General features: G+C 35.3%; 1 protein-coding gene across 1 annotated transcript in view; it reads right to left on the reverse strand.

Annotated features, from left to right (window-relative positions):
• Positions 1–566: 566 nt before the first annotated feature.
• The window catches only part of KHDRBS2 (KH RNA binding domain containing, signal transduction associated 2), a gene marked incomplete at its 5' end in the record, with an annotated part of 242,716 nt that continues 226,286 nt past the window's right edge, over positions 567–16,996 (reverse strand). Inside the window, one exon of the mRNA XM_042821016.1 lies at positions 567–1,101. Coding sequence (XP_042676950.1) covers positions 1,004–1,101 — 98 coding nt within the window. The remainder of the gene's footprint in view (positions 1,102–16,996) is intronic.

Genomic DNA, 16,996 nt, shown 5'->3' on the forward strand with positions numbered 1-16,996 from the left:
TAAAATCCATTTATTGTTCTAAAGCATTTTTTTCCATTAACATGTTATACATTAGTGGATACTAACCATGATTCATGTAACAGTTTAGTTTGTTAACTTTTAAATTATTTAACAACCAGAAGTTATTAATACAACTTTTAAAGTCTTACACAAAAAAATCTTAAAACAAGCTTGGGTTCATTTTTGTAATTTTTATATAAAAAACATTTTAGGCATCTCTTGAAAAAGAAATAAAGCAGGCATTTAAAGCTAGAAAACAAGTAATTCCAAATTTAGTTTGTTACAAAAGGTTTCAGCTTTATTGACAAATTATGGCAAACATATTTGACAAAATTATGGTTTCCTATTTAGAGAAGCTTACACATGGAACTTTATGTGATTTTTTTTTTTTTAACAAATACAGGTTAAAACACTGAACAAATTCAGTTAGCTACATACATACAGTAGCTGCTTGTTTTCAACCCCATTAAAACAGCATTTAAAATTAAATTTACAAACTTAATATCGAACATCTTAATCTAAACTAACATATATTAAAAAGACAGGTTAAAACATCTTATCTACAACTTGATTATTGTATGGCTCAAATGAAAAAAGGAAAAGAAAAAAAGAATCATATTACAGTCTTTCAGCAACCCTAAACAAAAACTCAGCCTTAGCTAGTATGTAGAGAGACTCAAGATCTGTAACAGGTTCATGCTTTTAAAGTTACACACAGCAATGAATACAACCAACAGAACATTATCTTTGAATGGTTTATAGACAATGCTTGCCAAAGGTTTTTTCTTTCTGCTTTTTTTTTTTTTTAAGTCCGTGTTATAAAATAATACTAATGCCAATGTCACTCCAATGTTATAGGAAATACAAGTAGTACATAGGATAATAATGATCAGTAATCCCTAGGATAGAAAAGAAATTGACTATTACTTGTCTTGTTGCTGTTTATGCGGAGACCACAGGCTATTAATTGTCTTTGAGTTGAGGTCACAGATGAGGAGGACCTTCAATATCTACCATAGGGGTGTTCCCTGTAAGCACCTCGAGCTGACCTTGGAGGAGGTGCCTTTAGGCTGGAACGGGTTGTGGCCCATTCTTCTTGTGCTAAAAACAGAAAAGAAAAAACATGTTGTGTAAATATCTAAACCTGAAAGAACAAAGTGTTGTCACTACTAATGGCTGTCAAAATTCTCAAGAGTTTTGCTTGAAAGATTTAAAAAAATAAGACAACAATTGCCATCCATTTCTTTATTCTTCAAAAAACAACAACAAAGAAAAAAACAACAACAACAAAAAACCCTACAGAAAATTTAACTTCTAACTTCTCAACACAGGCCCTGTGGATGTCTCAGGATGAAAAACCTCATCTTTACTCCCAGCAGAGAATGAATATCTAGTGTGGTGGCAGTAAAGACAGCTCAGAAAAACGTCACTGCACTTGTCTGCCAGCTCAAAATTTGAGTCTATAGCATATAAGCTGAAGTATCCACGTGAAAGACATTTAATGCAACTGGTATGTTGATAAAATGAAGACTGAAATAATAAAAAATAACTGAAATACATTTAATTTTTACTTCCATTTGAAACCGTGAGAAAGAAGAAAACAGTGGAAGAAAAATAATATATAGGAAGGGAGCTACAACATTACGAAAATGAGTTTTTGCACTACACTTTTTGCATTTCATTATCATTAGCATACTTTTTCCTCTAATTTGCAGAAATGAAATGTGCCCCAAAAGAATAAATTAAAACCCTTAAAACATGTTCAGTTTGTGCAAAGTTTCTACAAATTTTTTTTTTTTTTTCCTCCACCTTCCACAGACCAAGCCTTCCAAAAGAACAAATAGGAAGCCACCTACAGCTCTGGTATAGCAGTTTAACCTCAAACTTGAACTATTTTCTCAAACAATTGCACCTAACCTTGACCATCTCATCAAACAATTTCTGTTTTTGCCTTCCACTGACTTCAACAGATCATACAGTCAGTGACTGAAGTAAAAAATCACAGAAATAACAGTACATCATCTCTACTATGTCACACAGCATACCATTTCCGTTACAACTGATGCACAAAATCACCAGGCAGCTTCAGAATCTCCACATATTCCCCAAAAGTTATGTGATAATCTGTCCATGCTTTTGCAATAAAATACAGAAGCTGTCCAGAAATTAGTGAGGAAGACATTAATTACTGTCAATGTAGTATTTAGTATGTTTGTAGTACAGATTTGTGCACTAGATTGATGACTATAAAATATTCTATTAAGAGCTGAGCCTTCAGATGCCAAGGCAAAAAGAACAGTTTTTAAACTGTGTAAGAAGCAGAGACTGGAAACAAAAACTCTGAATGATTGAAAGGTGACTTGAAGCCAGTGGCAAAGGGATACCTGATGTACCTGGAGAGAAAATCCAACACTAAATATTATTATTACCATTTTCTATGGTATTAAATTCCTTCTGCTTTTAAGATGGATTGGGCTTTCACTTGTCAAGTTACTGTCAGAAAGATGATGGATCTCACACCTGTATTTTTGATTATATTGAATGTTTTAAGTCACTCAAAATGCTAAAGAATTTTGTTCAATTTTTTTTTTTTTTTTTAAATAGAGTAACCTAAACAAGAAAAGAGAATTTTCTATAAAAAATAGGATACATTGGCCACTACATCATAATATTTAAAATCAAAATTGTAATAGTCATACATTTCAAAGGAAGCATTGCCTTAAATTTAGACCGCGTTTTGATTAATGGGACAATAGTCTTAGATAAAGTATAATAAGGAACTTTAAAGTTATCTTCATAAGAAATGTTAAAGATTTTATTTTACTAAACTTTCTTTTAAAGAAGCCAAGTTTTCATAAAAATACTATTTTGAGAAGAGTACAGCAAATGTTTCACATTTTGATTACTGTTGGTTTAATTGGTATATGTAAATTACTGAATTTCTTCAATAGTCTGTCTTTAAACATCTTATTCATATTGTTTAGTTATGAAAAACATAAAATGACAGGACTCCTCCCTGAAGTCCCATACATAGAGGACTTTGTTTCTCTGTTGTATCTTGATGAGCATGTCTGCTGGAAACAAAATCAAATTCCAAATACACAACAGCAGTATTATTGCATAGTACAAGCACAGAAAAAATAATATTTAAGCATCTTCACTTTGTTTGGATTGTTTTTTCTTATGTAATTGCCCAGTTTCTAAATATTTTTTCCCAGGAACATAATGAAATGCAACTGCTGCTCTGAAAGTAATGCCTCATATTATATTGTGTTGGCCCATGATGACAGAGGCAGATGGTGATGGTATGGCAGAAGAGGTTGAGCCTCACCACCAATATTCCATTACATTTGTCGCTGTGTGATAGATGGCAGCAGAGAGGCAGTCTGACAGGATGGCATCTGACATGGAAGTGGGTATGAAGCCTAGGTGTGTCACTGAATTCCTCCACATGAAAAAAAAAAAAAAGATATTCATTACATTCATCGATGCTTTTTGAACATTTTTGCAGACCAAAGAGTGGATATGAGCACAATGAGGCATTTGGTGGTGCGCTTCAGCAGTGGTGACACCTACAGTGGGTCACTTCCGCTGGCGCAGATTTTTTGTGAGCTCAGCATGCAGGCTTTTTTTCATCGCTGACGAAAATGAACAGCAAATGGTGATGAATGTATTGAAAATAAGTGTTTTGCAGCTGAGAATTTTCTCATCAAATAGTCCTATTGTATCAATTGTACTTTACATGGAAATAGATAGGAGGCATTATTTTTGGAGCAACTTATTAGCTGTGCCTGGAGAATAGAGTGCTGGTGTTATACTAAAATTTTACTATTCTCCTAACCTTCACAATATAATACTTTCTACTGCCATTCATGAGACACTTGTAGTCCTATTACAGGAAGGATGCAAGCAAATAAATTTGAAAAAGCATGCTATTAACAGGAACTTTGTGGCACAGAAATCTTATTCAACAGAGATACAACCATATGCTGTCCACCCACATGGGGTACTCATTATAAAGTCACAATTTCTTTCTCTGACACAGCATACAGCCCTCATAGTTAAAGAAGGAAGAGTTCTTGCCGTGAGTGAGAAACTGAATTCTCTCTTATAGTATTGCATTGGTAGAAAAGTACAAAGATACTGATGTTCTCAGTATAGAGAAGTTCCAGCAGAATGTTTGCAATGCATTGTATTTAAAGAGGCTACACTATTCACATAAAGATAGTAACAATTCCACTCGATTTCTGGGCAAAGTAAAATAGTTTGCTTCAAATCAGCACTGATAGTTTATTAGTGTTTCCCCTTGCCCATGAAACTGAGAGAGAATGCTTGGTTACAGGTGATTCAAAAATGATATTTGTGTTGAGATTTGGTCAGTGATTGCATCAGAGCAAATAGTCGACTGTTTATTGTAAAGAAAATCACGTTCACTTGAAAAAGTCAGATGCCATGGTTTGGTATGGAATAATAAAAACTTCACTAAACATGTTACTCTGGTAATCACAAGTTGTTCTGATCAAGGAATCATAGAATTGCTTAGGCTGGAAAAGGCCTTCAAGATCATCAAATTCAACTACAACCTAATCATACTACCTCAACTCCAACAAACCTCCGCTAAATCATGTCCCTGAGCACCACATCCAAATGGCTTTTAAACACATCCAGGGATGGTGACTCGACCACCTCCCTGGGGAGCCTATTCCAGTGCTTAACAACCCTTTCTGTAATGAAGTTTTTCCTGATTTCCAACCTAAACTTACCCTTGTGCAACTTGAGGCCATTTCCCCTCGTCCTGTCACCTGTCACCAGTGAAAAGAGACCAAACCTGCTCTCGCTGTAAGCAACTTTCAGATATTGGAAGAGAGCAATAAGGCCTCCTTTCATCCTCCTATTCCCCAGACTAAACAGCCCCAGTTCCTTCAGTCTCTCCTCGTAGGGCATATTCTCCAAGCCCTTTACAAGCCTTGTTGTCCTGCTTTGGACCTGCTCCAGCGCCGCAGTGTCCTTTCTGTACTGAAAGGATGCATTAGAAGAAAGACACTAGTGACTGGAGATTGCCAATGAAGAAACATCGTTTATTTTTCCAAAATGATCATAAAGTTGAAACTTATTTTTACTGTGTAGGATTTTGTTTGGGACAGATTACTTTTTCAAGTGGATGCAGAGTGAATTTTGAGTGTAAGCAATCAGTATGGCCAGTAGGTTATGGATCAGATCCAGCTGCACATGCACTTGTGATATCAGTACAATGCAAACACGATAAACTGTGAACAGGCTTAAATGCAAGTGGAGAGGACATCTTTTTATCTTGGTATGCTTCTCTGGGTAAAGGTGTTATTGGCCCACTAACTTCCTACTTTCCAATTCTTCATAAAAATCACATTTCCCAAAGGCAATGGGTAAATTTGCATCTCTGATCATATCACTTAGGTCAAAGAGGACTTAAAGTTTTGTGGAACAGGTTTCTCTCGTGTTTTGCTTTAGGATAGTCAACCATTAGTAACACACAAGATATTCTTCCACTGTAAATGAAGTATTTAATTACCTCCTTCTTGTTCAAATTCTACTTTTAAAAAAGGGATAAAAATATTGTTAATGCTAAGAAAGAAAATTTATTTCTCCTGGCTATCCAACTCTGAAGTTTAAAAGTTGCCACTGCATATTTAAAAAAAATTAAAATAAAGCTTAAAGACTTTTAAGACTTTGATAATTCTCCCTGAATAATACATGAAATTAATCATACATTTACATACATCATATATTCATTTTCATTTAGCAGGATAAACAGCGGTATCCCCCTAAGAAAACCTGTTATTTTCTTACATAATCAGAGTATCTCATCTTGCTCCAGACCTACAGCCATAACAAATGTCCTATATTCCAAGACTCCAGGAATGAGCAGAAGTAACAGAAAAAAACAGAAAAAAGTTTGGCTGAATTGAAGCTTTTAATGTAATATGTCTGCAATTTTTTAACAGGCATGCTTTAATTGCAGGTATAGCTGTGGTTTTTTTTTTGTTTGTTTGTTTTTGTTTTTTTTTGTTTTTTTTTCTAATCAATCACTGCTGACTTTGGTGACCAGTAAGAAAATAATTAGCTGACTCTGGACTGAATGGTTTAAACAGGTACTAATGATAGCTTTTGAAAAAAAAAAAAAAAAAAAAAAGAAGGAAAAAAAGGAAGGAAAAAAAAGGAAGGCTATGAAAACAGAAAAATGGAAATATGAAACATAAATAGACTTAGGATTCTGTAAGCTATTTCTTCTCTACAAGATACCTTCTCTCTATCTACATTTCATTATCTCCCTGCTCTGGGGTCTGAAAAGGAAGCTTGCATGGTGGAGAGGGGATATAATACCATCTGCAGATTTAAGGATGGAAGTGTATGGAACAAGAAGCACTTCTGCTGTATATTTTTGGTGCATTCCATTTATTTTCTTTTTCTTTGAAATGCTCAGAATATTTTCTTGTTGAATATGGGGGAGAGGTTTATGGTCACACAAAACTGAAGTTTACTGGGGAAAGCTACTGCCTGGAGGGCTGAAGAAGTGGCAGCCAATATGATTTAGTTCCAAATCCTCAGATCTTTCATTCCTACAGGGAATGACTTTTCATACAGTAAATTTAAAAATCCTGCCTCTGCAATATGTTTCATTACACCCTTTAAAGATGGCATTTTGCTGTAGATGTGCTGCAGGTTCAATTACCCTTTCCTGAAGTGTCACTGAATTTCCTGAGAGGCCTTGGGGAGAAGTAAGGTTTAGATAAAAAAACAAGCACCTTTATTTATATAAATGAAAATGACTTTAGTAGGAAAATACTCACTAACTTTACAACACAAAGACAAAACAAATCTTTGCTCCCTTAGAGTTTCTTCCCCTACCTTTCAACTAACGCACCCTCATACAAAGGAGAAATGTACAGTCTTTCTGCCAATGTTCACATATTAAAAAAACCTTAATATTACCCACTGGAAAAAAAGCTGTTTTTTCCTGACTAATAGTGTTCTTAGAGAAAATTGTTACTGTGGCTGTTTGAGTTTTTGATACAGAGCTGGGACAGAAACTCTAATTTGTGATCCAAGTCCCTCATGTTCTTTATTCCAGCATTCCTATTTCCATGTTAAACAAGGAAAGATGATGGTCACAACTTATTTACATCTATTTGGTAACACCATCATCAAAATATGAAAAGAAGGTTGATGTATAATATCTCTTAACATTCTTGCATGATAGACTCTACTGCATTAACAGGTGAATTTATCATCAGTACATAAATAGAAGGTTTTGGATTAGAGCCTTCAACTGGGAAAAAACTGGTCTCTGCAACTCATGCAGTAAAGGATTATGTATCTATTTTGTGTGCAAGAAGATAATATGGAACAACACCATATAGTTTCTGAACCACATGATCCCAGTGAACAACAAGATACAGCCATTTTGGTACTTAAACTGGGTTATGAGTGCTTTTTTCTTATGAAGACATACAATCAGAAATCCAAATGCTATTCCTCTGATATGTGAAAATTGCTCTTTCATTTCTCAATTCCAGTATTCCATGGTAACCTTTATTCCTTCAGTATCCTGAAAAATGTGGGTTTTTTTTTGTTGATGAGCATTCCTGAGAATGGAATGCTCTAACTTCAGGAGTGCCTGCAAGGATTAAAGCTATATAGCTGTTCACCTCAGCAGTCACACACATATTTGGAAAGTTCGTTATCGTTCTACACAGGAAATCAGAAAGCTCCTTCAGCCAGTTTGGTTCATAACGCTTGAAAATGAGCTTCTGCTTGTTTTATTTTATTGCATGCAAGATAGGCTAGCACTAATTCCTGATTCCTAACCATGCTCATCTCCTAGACCATAGTTCTCTGACTGCTATCTACATACTGCTTTAAATACTAACTGCATTTTCATATACAAGGTAAATGAACACTTAATGTGCAGCAGAAACAGACTGAATGTCAAGATTTGTTTCTTGGTACAATACCTTTTTTTTTCAGGAGGTAGTTTTGCATTTGACATTTAGGAAGAAAATAATAGAAAATTACTTAAGTCTTTTATCAGGAGAATACATTGCACCTAGCCTTGTGGGTGTTAAATATGCATAATGATGACAGAGTATTTGTACAAGAGTAACAGTGTAGTCCTAAATGGCACAGCCAACAAAATTAGTTCAATACTTGCCATAGGTACCTGGCAATTTTCAGCCAGAAGTTATCAGTGAGACAGTGCTATTTTATGCACATTACTGACAAAATCAAGATCCTCTGCCATGGGAAACACTGTAGATTGTGCAGGTGACCTGAAAAGATTGAAGTGCTAACTGTGACCATATTCAGCATAACACAGTTTTTACAAAATGTTGCAGTCCTACTGACACATGACTTGATCATCTAGCCCTCCATTTAAAGTTATCACTTAAATTCCTGGCCTCATACCTTTTCTCTTCTGACCCGTTCTTTTCTTATACTTCATGGGAGTATGTTCTTGATTCTGCAGGGGTCATTTATTTGTATTAATGCTCCTTTACGTTTTCCGCCCAGTTTTTTTTTTTTTTTTTTCCTTCCTTCCCAACAGATAAGTTGTTTTGGAGCCTCAAGAATTACTGAATCATTGCAAAATTATGTGATAACAACCCTGAACCTCTATTACAAAGCTTGCAATGAACATGCAGAAATAGCATTTTATTATAATACTTGACAAGTTCTATGGACCAGGTTAAGATAACAGTTTGATATGCACAGAAGATGAAGGATATCACTTTTCAGGAATCTGTAAAACGAAATATTTACACTGCCTACTTTTTCAATAGAAAATAATTTTAAACTATTTTCAGATTATTTTAAGAAAAATGAACTAATCTTCTACATATTGAAGATTTCAGTGAAAAAACATAGATGGAAGTGCTAGATTTCCTTAACAAGCATTAAAATTACATCAAGATGACATTGCTGTTGAATCCTGAACAAGATTTCTTCAGTATGCACTTCTGAAAGTTAGTGTTCACAAAGACTCCCTGGAGAGTCCATGGAACAGGAATGGTCCTGCCAAAAAGTGAACCCAAGTCTCATGGCCTCCTTTGGAGTGTATTTGTTTTACTGTAGCTGAAACATGAGATTACCAGAACATGAGAGATCATAGCCACTTCTTTGAAAGTAACAAGTTTCTACTCAACAGCATACATTTAGAGGTGATTCCAGCTCCAGCCTCCTGATCTAGGATGTTGATTCCAGAGATGTCACAATCTCCTTTAGGAGAGAGTACTAGTCAGGAGGGTGAGAGGGTAAATTTGCATAGCACTCTCTATTATTTAGCAGATAAATCAATCCACTATTTACCCTGTAGGAAAAAAAAAGTCTTAAAATCTGGGTATGGTGTATAAAAAAATGGAATAAATCAGGAGAGCAGATCCTGGGGAACGCAAATATAAAAATACACGTGGTCAAGAAAGAAAGGTTCAAATAACGTCCCAAAGCAAACAATTTGCTGGCAGGAGCACTGAAGTCTGGTCTTTCTTTGAGAGACTGCACCAAAATGGAAAGTAAAGAGAACCTGAACATACCTGATCTAAATAAAGTGACGTGTCAATGAAATAGAAACCGACAGTTTGAATGAAAAGAAGGTAACAGCTGTAGATTGGGAGCAAGAAAGGTAATCAGGAGAATTGCTACTGAGCCTGTGAATTGTCACAACCAAGAGGTGAAGGCACACTGCAGAGAGGCCATAATGTTTTAACACTGATACCTTTTTCTGCTCATTTGCTAGCAAAGAAACCCTTTGGAATCTGACCTCTCCATCCCCTTAGTCATGTCAAGCCTGCTTTCTGTACTTTTGCTCAGGAGGGCTCCTCTAATCATCTCTCTTTTTCTGCTGTCACTGCTACTATTAGTGGTCAACCTGCCCCAAAAACACAGCAAACATAAATCAAAAAGATGGAGTAAAGGGCACAAAAGCATTTTTTGCCCTTACTCACAGCAACAGAAGGGTGAAAGTGTAAAGACATATTTAAAATGCCAGTTTACAAAAATTAAAATTTCAAAGAAAGACACATAGAGCAAGCTATGAGAAGTGAAACTAGAGAACAGACCTAGAAAGCATGTCAGGGAACAGAGAAAATGCAATTCATTTTATTAGTAATCAAAACCAAATCCAAGCAGGTAGCTTAATTACTGAGGTTCAAGGTCTAGGTTTTCCAAGAATTTTTTGTTACCATCACAAAATGTCTTCTCTCACATATTTTCTTCATTAAGAACTGAAAATTATGGGTGTCATGATGGAAACATGAGAGTATATAGCTAAAGAACTTGGGTGTGCTTGGACATGAGGATTACTTTGGGTATGATGATAAATGTCATCATAGTCAATTAATTTTTCGGTGTCCACTTTTACAGGAAGTGTGAAGTCATGGGCACAGTCCTTTAATTGCACTGAGCTTTCAGTTTGCTATATGCTCCCTATGAATCAAAATTTCAGACTCGTAAGTAGGAAACATCACAGGTAATCAACACCTCTGGTTTATGATTGAAATATTCTAGCACTGCTTTTTAAAGTCAAGTGGACTCCTGGTTCCTGTGTTCCTTGAGTTATACACTAGTAGTTTCATCATCTATTATGACATCATTGATACGTTAGCTGAAACTCTTTACAGATTATCGTATGTCAAATTGCTATTAGACTCAGTTACCCAGATCATTTAATCACAGTTAAACTTCAATCTAAATTAGGTTTTATTTTCCTTACTGCATAGCCAGAGTGAAAAAAGATCCAATTTTAAGTTGTGAAATTCCTTCAATTCTGAGGTCATTGAATGGTTTGATTATGACAGAAATACACCTGAAGTTCTTCCAATCTTACTGTTCTACCTGTGCAGTGTTGATAGAGCACATTAAAATTCACAGCAGTCCACGTACTACAAAATTCTGCCCTGAACAGTCACTGTCATCATATGTTTTACTGTCTTCTAGTTAAAGACTCCAATAAAGCACATATTTAGAGAACTCCTCTTTAGTTAGTATTCTGTGCCCTTATCAGGAAACTTGACATCACTGAAAAAAACTTTTAACAGACGCAAAGAATGCAATAATGCAAATAATAAAGAATGCATATGCTTTAAAATTAAAAATATATTAACAGCATCTGATTTGCCTATGAATAAGTTATTTCCTGATAACTTTAACATTTATATTCATTGCTTATTTCCTGTAATTACAAAGACCTAATCTACGTAATTTATTTAACATCTGAATACTGCCCATACTTTCATGGCACAATTTTATTAATCTGTGGTCAATTATTTTATCTCTTTCCTGCCACCTGTCCCAAAAAGAGCTACTCTGCTTAGATAGTTAAGATGCATACAACAGCAATTAGGATAACGCTTTAATTTGATTTGCCATATAGCTTTCAATGTAATTAGAAACACAGACATTGCTTTTAATTCAAAACAAAACAGTTTATTTTCCCGTAAGAGGAAAATTTCTCCTTATTATCTTTACAAGGTCACTGTCCTGCATACATTTGGGAAAAGAATACTACGCTAGAGTACACTGCAGTGTACATGAAATTCAGGAATTGCAATTTCTAGCTCTTCTCCTTGTTTGCTCAGTGACCTTAGATAATTTTTTTGTATCATATGTATATTTTGTATGGTATGGTTTCCTCACTGTTGAAATGAGACAGGAATATCTACCTCCCCGGGGTGTTCTGCGATGTAATTAATAGCCTGAATGGTAAGAGGAAAGTACTTTAGATGTACTTAGCAGAACATCCAATGGAAATGAGATAGTTATCTTTGAAATGAGACCACTGAAAACATGAGAGAACCTCCTTGGATAATTCAAGTTGTGCTGACTTTCTACTAAACCTCAGAACTTCCTCTTCCCTGAAAGGATGGTTGGAGGCAGAGTACTAAGCAATATTTGGAAACTTTGCCCTACTCAGACTGACACTCGCTACTACTGACAAAGCCAGAATTTAACCTTGTATATCCATTCAGAAACGACAGTGGGCCTATTCTCGTATTCTGATTGGACAATATATTCTATTTTAGAAAAAAACCCACAAGATCAGGCTTTGCATTTTTTTTTTAAATGACAGCATATACAAAGTTATTCCTATTATTTTATCTCCTTTTACCTATGTGAAAAGACTGCAGCATACACAGAACTTTTAAAGCTTGCTGTCTATGTATTTACAGTTTCAAGCAAAGAATAACTAGAGTGGCTAGCTTTCAAATCAAAAATTGTACCTTCACTATTTGAAATCATAGAATGGCTTGCTGGAAGTGAGCTCAAGGATCATCAAATTCCAACCCCCACTTACACTATGCTAAGTATCACTTGTTTTAATACAACTAAACACTAGTCTACATATGTAGTATTTACAGCTCAAAAACTTGAAATGCCAGGAAACTCTCTGGTTTAACGCTCTATTTTGCAGACTTGGCTTAGATGTTCTAAAGAGCTGCTGTTACTGTGTTTGACTCTCTTCCCTTCAGATAGGCTAGCAAACTATATCACACAGATCCTCTAAATTTACCATGTACTGTGACCCATCCTGGCTTAAACTGGTCATGAAGAAACCATGTGACTGCACTGGAGTAGATGAAATGACTACTGTGGCATAAATAACATCAGCATAATGAGCAGCAGTGTTTAGAGGATGATTTCTTACAAGGCTTCATTCACTTCTGCAGTGAACATCTGCTGCTCAAAGAACAGCACTAAAGTACACAAGTAACTGTCTTGGGAAACGCAACATAGGGAGGAGACATTAGTGTTTCTCTGAGTATGAATATTACACTATGAAGAGCATTCTATTTTCCTCTTATTTTCAGTAGAAATTAACATTCTATTACCCTATGGTGATAGACCATGAAGTATGTAGTGATATCCCAGGATTATATTGATGATAATCACTCCACATATACCAGGATAACACAATTTTCTGCATAGGTTCTCCAGATCTGCTGCTTCCATGATGAAAGTGGAATTATTGCATGAAATACTGCGGTATGGTTTTACATTATTTACTCATTCTGACATATAGAAATTATTTATAATTCAGGAGTAATTAACCAACATTGCTATAAATTAGGAGCATTCCTTTCTCGTGTTAGATGTACTTTTTTTTGTTTGCAGTATAGCAGCAGAATTATTGAAGTCCAAAAATTTTAAAGTATGCAGTCTGTTGAAAGAATGTGACAGATTTAAATGCAGAACATTCTGAAGAATTATAACTTAATTAAAACAGTGATTTGACAAGACAGAATTAACTTCAGTCTCATCCCTACAATAGCCATCACTGCTGAATTTAAAATGTGCTTGTTTTATTGCAGACTTTCAAAATCCCATTCTTATGAAAATAATAAATCTCATCTGAGGAAATAGATACTATCTAGGAGACAGCTAAGGTTATTCCTCCAGTAAGAGATTTGATAGAAATTTGCAGGAAATTGAGGAAGTTTTTTTGACAGTTCCTTCTGTCCCACTGAGTAGGAACTGAGGTACACAGGACCCTTGATACCCTAGTTAGAATAGGAATGACTGAAACAGAAGATCAACAGAAGGCAATTTATATGGCATATATTCTGCTTGCATTCAGTGGAAGTCTTCTTTTTAGTGGAAGAAAAGTGGAAATATGTACCAGAAGACTCAAGAGCACTTCAGAATTCCCAGAGCTGGTTCATCCCGGAGATATGCTCACCTGTATAATGAACAGGGGAGATTAGATGCCTACATCCCTACATTGATCTGGACAGCTTGGGGGAGACTGGTATTCACACGCATGCAAATAAGAGTGATTTGCAGAGAGAAACCGCTGATGTTCACGCTGCACGTCTTGGAGAGACTCTTCCCATTTCAAACTGACTCTAGTTTGAACTGGAATCTATGCCCAGTGTGAAAACAGTTTTTAGTTCACTTTCAAACTAAACATCTTTTACTTTGAACTCACTCATGATGGGAAGAGAAATATATGAAGATAATTGGTAAATCTGCTTGGAAAGCAGATCCTGTGTTAGTGTAGTGGCCAACAACAAGCTCTAACATGCTTTCTGGTTGCACTGTTGAGGCTCAGCAGGAAAACTCTACCACACCAGGATAATCTGACATCTGCTGCCTCTTGGCATTTCAGCTGCTGTTCAGCATCAAGGACTTATAAAAGAAAAAAAGAATAATATGATCTTACAGTTACATAGAGCTCAGCACAATCTCTAGGCCTAAAGCAGACTAAAATGGTAGGCTTTGGAGGCTAGACCACTTTTTTTAGAGTGAATCACAAAAATCAGGTTCAGAAAAGAAGCAAGCAAGCGGTCTTGTTCTAAAACTTACCTTTGACATACCTACTCAAGGCTAAGATACTTCAAGATCTAGACAGAATATAAGTTTCCTTTTGTAAATTACCAATGATAGCATATATCAGATACCCAACATAAAAGCTCAAATTGTTTAAGTGAACAATAGCAAAGTTTTATCAGTTAGTGTTAACAAAGACCTTGCTTGTGATCACAAGCTACATAAAGTCAAACACTATCATGAGAAGAATCAGACATTTGCTTCTTAATTTTATGTATCAGTTTCTACTTTATAGGAGATCTTGATTTCCAGTGCTTGAAGGCTTAAATGTGGATATGCAAAATAAACAAATAAATAAATTAAAATTAAGAAACCCTTACCATCCTAATCTTAATGGACGTTAGGACTGTTGGTCCTAAGAAGAAGTGCAACTGCTTCTAACAACTATTTTTTGTGACAGCAGGCAAAGTATCACTGCAGAACACCAATAATTATATGCAGGAAAAAAGCAGTCTCACACAACTGGTGATGTGGGCATGGAGGGAGGCATCTCTAGTTTGTGGAACACTCCTTCCCAGAAACTAGCAACCATTCAGGACATGCTCTCCCTTTGGAGGGCTGGCCCTTAAATGAGCTTAGGGAGGGGTGGACCCTATTTCCACGTGGGTAAAAACTGCTTGCACCTGCTCTTCCTGGGTCAGCTACTCTCTTCAGCAAGTGCTCAATCATCAGTTCTGGCTGTGACATAACAATTCCCTTACAAGGAGCGAGGACCTACAATATCAATGTTATTATCAGAAAGCAGGATAGAATTTGGATGTCATGGCGAATAAATTTCTTATCTTCACCTGCAGAGCAATTGCTAAGAAGGGGCTTTTCAAAATTCACAAAATCCTTTTCCTGCATATACTGCAGAGCATCTTAATCTGCTTTTTTTGTCACTTCCACAAAGTAAACAATCTAGGGTACGTTTCTTACAAGGATGGTAGTTAATTGAGCTTCTCTATGAAATGAGCATGCTTAATTTCATAACTGGGTGTTATTCTTTATGTCTCATATAGTAACATGCCTTCAACTAACCTATTTTTCTATCAGAATTTCTGAAGTCTGAACCCTGCATATACTCTTCCCAAAATTTTATAACTATATAAATGAATTACTAGGTAATACACTCCTCAGAAATAAGAAACTCACAAAATTAACAAGATCATCAAAAATTAGTGGAACATCAACGTACTTTTAAAATTATTATCCCTATAAATCCCTACAAAGAATTTGTTTATAAAGTACTGTTTGTGTAGAGCATTACTTTGTAAACTAATTGTCATCACAACTGCTAAACTCTCACTGAAAGACTGGCAGAGAATTATTTGTGAAATAGTCAGTTAAATCATTGTGGCAGCATTATAAAACTTAAATGGTTGGTATCTTACGTTAAAAGGAATTACACTGAACAGTTAAGCTCTCCAATTTTAATTAAAGATGGAATTATCCTAAAATTGAATACCAGTTGTTTGTGAGTACTTCATGTTAAATTGAAATACTATATCCACTACAAAATGTAATTAGAGAAAATGAACACTTTTTTTTTTAAAAAAAAAAGAGAAAACATCCTGAATAAATGACAGTAAATAAAAATGATCCAAATATAATTTTTTTTCCCAATTCCTTTACTGTATCCAGAGTATCTTTGTCAGCTATCATTAAATGAATCAGAATGTAAGGGTTATCCTAATATTGCTGAATCCTGTGGGATGTTTTACCACCCTGAAAATTGTAAAGGATACAAAATCATTTCCATGAAATGAACAGTTTCTCAAATGCAAAAATATCTCATTTTATTTTTTGTCAATGAAATATTTTTCAATTCTAGACCAAAATGACCATTCTGATTTATTTTTTTATTTATTTAGAATAAATCTAATTTGCACTTAAACTGAAAAATCAGAATGTTTTGGGTGGGGTCTTTTCCTTGATTTTTTTTTTTTTTTTAATCAGGCATCAGAATGAATTGCGAGAAAGGAATCCTGATGGTAAAGACACAGTAAAGTAACTGCATGAGAGGATCTCTGCTATGTATTTTTATTCATAGAACGTACCTATTTCAGGGAGAATAGTGGGATTTTACTCAACTACCTCAGAAACGTCTTTGCTATTGTCCTGGGAGATTTTCTGGTTGAATTTGGAGGAGATCTAATTCTCAGGAACCACTATATCAGAAACTGAACAAGGAGTTCAAGGCAATTAACTCAAGGTGCGGATTGTACAGTGGGAAATAGTATGTCTTGCCTACCCTCAGACAAGTAACTTAGGCCCTTTCATTCTTGTTACACTCAGAAAGCTGAAATTTGAGAATGACATGACTTGCAGATGGGCTCTGCTCTGAAACACTAATGTGATGTTTTCATCTTTGTACAGACATCCCATAAATCCATAACTCTGAACAACTTCTGAGAAAACCTACAATGCAGACAATCAGACTTCACCAACTTTCTAAAAGGAGCTCAGAGGAGACCATGACAAAAAATCACTACAAAATAAAACCAAGAAAAACAACACCTAATATTCCTCAGGAACCCAGATAGAAAGAAAAGTTACAGTAGACAGCTTGCACAGGAGTACCACTGTGCTTTATAACACTTAACAAAATACAGAGTAAAAAAAGATCTGCAAATGAACTGGGATGAAAGAAACACTG

Source organism: Centrocercus urophasianus, unplaced genomic scaffold, assembly GCF_019232065.1.
Source record: "Centrocercus urophasianus isolate 14NV4802_14NV808 unplaced genomic scaffold, USGS_Curo_1.0 seq_10, whole genome shotgun sequence".
In the NCBI taxonomy this organism is placed as follows: domain Eukaryota; kingdom Metazoa; phylum Chordata; class Aves; order Galliformes; family Phasianidae; genus Centrocercus; species Centrocercus urophasianus.